At 29.5% G+C, this 7768-nt stretch overlaps 1 protein-coding gene across 1 annotated transcript; it reads left to right on the forward strand.

The window, feature by feature from the left end:
• The first annotated feature begins 5464 nt into the window (after positions 1–5464).
• Positions 5465–7518, forward strand: LOC123701720 (cytochrome c oxidase subunit 6C-like). The gene is made up of 3 exons (XM_045649228.1): positions 5465–5622; positions 6415–6587; positions 7378–7518. Exons 2-3 carry the CDS (start codon positions 6415–6417, stop codon positions 7439–7441), a joined length of 237 nt encoding a protein of 78 aa, XP_045505184.1. The 5' UTR covers positions 5465–5622; the 3' UTR covers positions 7442–7518.
• Positions 7519–7768: the final 250 nt, after the last annotated feature.

A 7768-nucleotide genomic window follows, 5' to 3' on the forward strand; every position in this document is an offset into this window, starting at 1 on the left:
TACGCGTTAAGTAATTGTTTTTTTATGGATTATTTTGTCGGGAGTTGTTGTATATACCGGCCGTTGTTTCCAGCGATAGTTCCACACGCGGACTCCTGTAGGAATTTCGAAGCCTTGTATTATATAAGAGTTATGACCTGCAAGCTTGTACCATATAATGATAGTGAATGGACTCTCAAACTAGCTGTATATTGGGTGTATAGTTATCCTTTTAGTTGTATTGTTTTTGTTTTTATTTTCGACTAATTGATAGTAATTTATGCCGATAAATATCTTTATTATACATTTATATATCTATAATGAAAGAGGAATACAAATAGTTTAAACACTTATAAATATAGGTTAGGGGATACACCACACATGAGATAGCGTATAGTTTTGGTATGTAAACATTATATAACTTGTAAATAGAATCGCAGAAATAGTGAAATAAATAAAAGAATCGATACAATAAAATTTAACTTTATGTTATTTGTAATATTTTTTCTAGTACGTGTTGTTAGATGCGCGTCGGTTTTTAGACAAGTGAGCGCCTGTAAATTTTTGTTGCTGGCAATCTATGAAATTGCGTCATCATTTTTATTGTGCATATACTTTCCTGTAAGTTGCTTTTTCTGTCGTTCTCCATTATTTTTAAATCATATAATTATATTCATAAAGTACGATGAGTCATGGTGAATTATTATCATATTATTATGAATGAAAGAAAATAAGGAATATTATTGTTCTGCTATTATTAAATTTGTAAAGTTAGTTTATTAATAAATGAATAAAAAATACTTTGTTGTTTCAATCTGACCAATCCTTCATTTAACCTTTTGAACGCCAATGACATCTATAGATGTCATGCGCAATCGAGCCCTGTGCGCCAACGACACCTATACATGCCAAGAAACAGATCATAGATAAATACAAAATAAACATATTAAACCTTTACTTTTACGTGTTTTATTTATACAGTTTATGAACTGAATCCCCAGTTATTACATAATTGTACACAGTAAACAAAATTGCCAAGTAGTTATTCAAATATTTGATGACAAAAAATAACTTAATTAATGGCTAAAAAAGCATGTTCTCTCGCGCCAATGACATGTATACGTGCCTACTAGTGATGTAGTGTAATATTCAAGTAACTTCATTAAAATTTCAGCGAAATTACTCTAATTCGCTTAATTTTTGTAATAACTACAAAAAAAATATATAAGCTTTGTCACTGAGAAAAAAGGTAAATACTACATTCTTTGGTATAATACCATATTGTCTATATTGTGGATATTGTTGATTTTAATATTTTCCTTTTCGCCAATCATGCGCATCAGTATCGATATGCAATCCCTTCTGCGCCATTGACATGAATAGATGTCGGACTGGTGACGTCGTAAGCGCGTGCCGTGTTGTTAAGTGCGGAAAGTTGTAAAAATATTTTATCGAGTAGGTATCTACCAATATTATAATCAAATAAGTACAAGGCTATTAATGAGCATAATAATTATATAGATAGGTAGGTAAATACAAGGCTGTTAATGAACATAATGATTATATACAATTGTTGATTTTTTATTATTTTTTATTTTATCGTCACAAACACAATGTATGCGTTCTAGCATAATATTTATTGTCCATGTAATGATAAAAATTCGCTTAGGTCCAAAATGTATAAATATCTCTAAAAATCTGTAGGTACCTACTTACCTATTTAGCAGTTTTCAAAATTTATTACCTAATAAGTCTAATCAGTGCCTTTATTAGAATATTCTTATGATACAAATTGTAATAACTCAAGTATTAAACTAAATGATTGGAAAATAAATATGTAGTTTTAATGCAATTCCCTTTATTTAAAGGTAATAGTTGTTTTGATATTTACAAATAAACACTCCACAATAATACCTATAGTTCATATAAACTTAATAAATAAACTCGATAAGTTATAATAATATACAGCTACACATCCCTAATCAGAAGCGAGAGATTATAAAAAAAAGGATGGTTGCCCGCGCCATTGGCATGTATACATGCCAATGGGGCGTAACTGATAGAGAATAGTGCTGTAACTTGCTGCAATTTTATATGTATTTTTGTATCTCAAAAGGTTGATTTTTTTTGTTGATAGTTGCTATAAATGTGGTCTTAAGTTTTTACAGTAGGAGATGAGGTTAAATAAATATTATTTTTGTGTTATAAGCTGTTTATTCAAATATTCAGACGTGAATTATTATGTTTATCGATAACATTTTGGACTCCCTACTATTTTCAAGGTTATTTCATTGAATTTGTGGCTTGGCGTGGAGGGCACGGCGATGCGTTTTTGCTCTGGCGGTCAAAAGGTTAAAAAATATTTATTTAGAGTTATTTGAAACACATCCCCCTTAAATCTTGAATTAATAAAACAGCTGTTAATAATTAAAATTAAAACCAATAGTCATGAGTCAATAGGAAAGACAGTTCCCTGTTGAAATCTGCTTTATGGAGTGTTATCAACTACTGTGTAATAGACAATATATATTTAACTAGCTGTTGCCCGCAGCTTCGCTTGCGTGGAAAAGATAAATTTTCATGGTATAAGTTTTAATCCCCTATTTTACCCCTAGTGAATAAATTTTCTAAAATCCTTACTTAGGGGACGCCTACGTTATGACATCTACCTGCATGCCAAATTTCAGCCCGATACGTCCAGTGGCTTGGGCTGTGCGTTGATAGATCACTATATCAGTCACCTTTGAGTTTTATATTCTATCTGCCCAACCCAACCCAACATTTCAAAAGCAGTGAAAGGAGTTTAGCCTAAATGCCTTAAATGCAAAAAAACACGTTGATCTGTTCAAATATCGAATTAAGATAAAAACATGTTCTCTACCAACATTCTGAATAGATAAATAAATAAACCGTGAAATGGATGTTAGAAGTATAAAATAGTCAATCTGGCCATTAATTTATTATTCATCTGATTAAATATAAACTTTATTAAAAAAAAACGGTGGTTGTTTATGTGCCAACGATAAAATTACTCAGGCAAAAAATATATATTTGTTAAAATAAAATACATATTTTAAAATAATTAATGATCTCTCGAAAATGTAATAAATTAGCAGAATACTTCGTAAGTATTACGAATATTAATTTATGTACCTACGCTCATTTTGATGAGTTGTGACCAAAGAGTAAAGTAATCTATGGGGGTCTAAGAGCAATTAACCTATAGAGTTCTTATATTAAGACAGAACAAAATACATATTTTCTAATCTACTTACTCTTAGTCAATAACAGCATAAGCCAGATTGAGATAGCGATAGAGTATCTGCACTGTCTTCAAACGTAGCGCGCCGGCAGTCAGTTTGTTTTCCAACCAGCTGGTGGGCTCAGTGCGTCAAGTGTTTTTAACGAAATATTTAGAAAATATAAAGTGTACAGTGTTTCTTTTTATTTGTCAGTGTGCTAAAATAACTATTGTATGTTTAGCAACCGGCTATCACTAGTCGAATGGGAGTTTTGGATAAAAACAATGTAAAAATATCTTTCCATCGGTAAGTGATTTTCAGCAAATTGATAAATATTTATGTTTTAAACCTATTTGAAGGTTTTATCAAGCGCTTTTTTGTAATTTTATGTTGTAACTGTAACATTTACCCACTTTATGGGGTTGTGGAATATAAAATAATGAAATAATTTTTAAAAAACGTCACAATAATATCACGTTTGGCATTTTGTTTACCACCGTAGTGTTGTAACACATCTAGCGTATATTATCGATTTATGACAAAAAATCTATTTCATATTAACGTTGATTTATTTATTTTGTTTCATAAATCAGATTTATATGTAGTTGTTGTTGCAAATAATAGATGTAAATTTTTTACCGCAGGAAAATAAAACATACCACGTGGTTGTTTTATTTGCCCTATGTGTTTTAGTTTTCGTTTGTTGTTTATTAATTTCTCTTTCAGATTATTAATAAATTCATTTTGTTTTAGATTTCCAGAGCTAAATAAAAAATGGGTATAAAACGTGAGACATGAGTTGATTGGACGCCGCCACAATTTGCAATATTGTGTTCACTGCATTTCGAGCCTACGTGTTATCAAGATGGATACTCTAGAAGAATTGTGCAATCTTACGCTTACGTTTTTTTTTTGTTCCTGTAGATAATAAATACATTTGATTAAAGAGAGTGAATTTTTATTTTGAAATTTTTTACACATAAGTTACCTACTTTAAATGTGTAACTATGTGAAAATTAAACGGTTGATTAAATGACAGTTCTCATAGATGAGAAACTACTATTGAAATACATACTTAATATACATGCGTTTTCAAAGAAAAACCCGCATAGTTCCCATTCTTGTTGGATTTACGGGATCAAAAGTAATTTTTCCAAATTTCATTGTAATCGGTTTAGTAGTATTCGCGTGAAAGAGTAACAAACATCCATCCTCACAAACTTTCGATTTATTAGTAGGATGTTAGGAAAATGTTTTCATTAAGACTGTCCTTTTATTAACTTGTTAAAATGCTGCATGATTCCTTCATGCTGACTGTGCCTTTCTCCTCACTCCTTTAACTTTATCATCATTTCCTTCTTTATTTTAAATTACATTTCAAGTTTTAAAATTTCTTTTATAATGTACTAACTTTCCGCCCGCGTTTTTAAAGAAAATCCTGCACAGTTCCCGTTCACGTGGGATTTCCGGGATAAAACCTAACCTATGTGTGTATGTACAAAATTTCATTGTAATCGGTTCCGCAGTGAAAGAGTAACATCCCTTCTCACATAATTTCGCATTTATTATATACGTAGGATTAAACAAATAATGTATTCAACTGAAATTAATTATAAGTTTTGTTTTTTTTTTTTTTTTTTTTTTTTATTATTTATTATTTCACGAAACCGTAAATGCAAAATACATTCACGATTTTATCGATTGAAGCACATCCCATCACTATCACCTTCTATCTATCTAAATACGTACCTATAGTAAAAATGGTGCCATGACTATGTTGAAACGTAGCTTGTTGTCTATAGCTGTCTCATTCTTTCATACGACGTTTTCTTTAGATAGAGAGAAACAAATATATGTAAATTGTATACGCTCGATACAAGTACTCTATAGGTTAATTGCTCTTAGATGGGGGTTGTGACCTACGGTGGTGACACCTCCCAATAGGGTTTTCCCCTATTAAAAATAGCTCAATGCTGCTTAAAAATATTTAGGATTGTAGAATTTAATTCTGCAATTTTCTTAAAAATTTAGTCTTACTAGACTTTCTTTAGTTTTTTGGCTAGCATTTGACTGTTATTTATTCGATAATTTTTCATGATAAGATAAAAAAAAACCAAATTATATTTTATCTACATATTTTAATACTAAACCACAGAGTACTGCAAAATTTTTACAATTATTCTAATCAATATTCAATACCTTTTTCTCTTTCCTGTATTGGCTAGCTTATTGCGACTAAACGAAATAGCCAATAGCGAACGGTTTCTGTGCTGCAGCTAATGTCACACGAATCACGAAACGATCGCTCATAGAAAACAGTTTATCTACTTGCTAAAAGTATTGTGCAAGTATTAAAATCTTTGGTTGTGTTGCGGATACCAATTCCATATTATTAAAAAACGTAAGTAATTTTTAATTAAATAATTTAAAGCTCTACTTCACATAACTCATACAGTTTCATGACTAATAACTAATTGAGATTAGACTTAAGGTTTGGTGTTATGTAAGAACGTCAATAATATTTTCCTCCACTCATATAAAAACTTGCATATTCAGTTAAAGATTATTATTCAATAGGTATAATGGATAAACTTTTAATAGATTATCATTTAGGACTAACGACTTACAACCTATTTTCTATAGTAGTATAGATAAAAAAATAACCCTACTTTATTGTATTCCATTTTCAAAGGATTTTTTTATGAAATTACCTATTTAATTATTTTAGATTCCAAATATGAAATAATAATGAACAATTAGGAAAATTAGAACTATTAATGATTTTAAGGATTTACTATATTGGTATAATTTTTTTTGTAATATAATAATTCCATGATAAGTATGCACACCGATAAACTCATTTCATATGTAGTAAATCTTTATTGTGATTTTGGAGTTAACCGACACCATTTAATTTTTTAAGTGTTTGCTATAGTTATATTTTATAAAGAAATTTCATATTGTGCATTGATCACCTACATCTTAGGTCTACATCATCCAGGTTACTTTAAAGATTTTTTTTTTAAGTTTTTGACTATTGTCTGAATTTCTTCTGTTCTATAAGATTCTGAGTCAACAGTCTATCAAATAGCTTTTCATTTCATTGCTTCTCTATGTGTATGTTTTAAAATTATAATATAAACCAAAATATATATAATAAACAAATAAGCTAAAAATGCATTCAAATATTTAGATGGCTGGTGAAAGCGCAGTGTCCACTGTAGCGAAGCCCCAGATGCGAGGGCTCCTCAACACAGCCATCAAGCGTAACCTGACCATCGCTTTGGTCCTTTCTGGCGTGAGCGCGTTTGCCTTCAAGCAAATCGTCGGAAATGAGCGCAAGAGGAAGTATGCTGAATTCTACAGGTGAGAGACAAATATCACTATCTTCCTCTGTTTGAATTTACACGAGTATTTGAAATTAAAGAAACATGTTTGTATTAGAAATTAAAGAAAGTCATAACATTGGAATAAATAATATGATTAATAAATTGTGTTTAAAATCTTTAAAAAAAGTGTTTAATGTCTAAATATCACTTTATTATGTATAAAATAATAGATTTTATTTTTTTTTATTTATTTTATAACATTCACATTTATTTACAACATTTATTTTTATTTATTTTATAACATTCAATTAATTAATATGTCTGTAATTAGCATATAAACTATAAGATACTACCTTTTTATCTAAAACTTAAAAATTCTTTATCTATTGTTACAAATGTAACTGTCCTTGTACATGTTACAGACAACTGCTTTAATCAGACTTTTCATTATTAGCCTAGGTTTTATTAATAATATTTTTGGTAAAATTTCCTTTAACATAACAACATTGTTGTATTTAATGATATGGCTGGTTTTCATTCAGGTAGTTAATTTAACAGCACCATTCAGTTAAAAGCCTAGCTTAATGTATTAATGTACTCACGTTATTTTCAAGTCGCAACAATGGTGGGATTCAAATTCAAAAATATCAAATTATGTAAAATTTCTTTATATAGAATACCAAGAGAAAAATGTTACGACAATAAATTGTGATATACATGTGATATTTTGTTGATTTAAATCTAAAAAAAAAAAACATTGTTCCTGATTTCTAAATATCCTGAAATTCTAATTTTACCATCAAATAAATGCTATTTTTTTGTTACAGGACATATGATGCCGAGAAAGAGTTCGAAGAGATGCGCGCCAAGGGCCTGTTCCAATCCTGCTAAATTATAGCTTACTTTAGTGTAGACACCATTTCTTTTGCTGTAAATTATGTTATTTAAAAATAAAAAATAATCATTAATCGTTTTCGTTTTATTTTGCACCCTTATAAAGTCATAATATGTTTATAATCTCTATAATACGAGAGAAAGATATATTTCACAACTCACGCAAATACTCGCTTAGCAGAAAACCTAAGTATGTATTTTCATTTACTGTAATTTATCGACTGTATTTATAAGAATTACCTACATCAAAACAGAAGATACCGTATTCCACCTTAGAATGCATAGGTATTCTAAGTAATCCACATGATTCTAACATCTAATAAT

Source organism: Colias croceus, chromosome 22 (genome assembly GCF_905220415.1).
Source record: "Colias croceus chromosome 22, ilColCroc2.1".
NCBI classification, from domain to species: Eukaryota; Metazoa; Arthropoda; class Insecta; order Lepidoptera; family Pieridae; genus Colias; species Colias croceus.

Coding starts and splice junctions, on each gene's coding strand:
- LOC123701720 (XM_045649228.1), top strand. CDS start 6,415: ATGGCTGGTGAAAGCGCAGTGTCCACTGTAGCGAAGCCCCAGATGCGA. Junction 6,588..7,377: donor AAGTATGCTGAATTCTACAG/GTGAGAGACAAA, acceptor TTTTTGTTACAG/GACATATGATGCCGAGAAAG.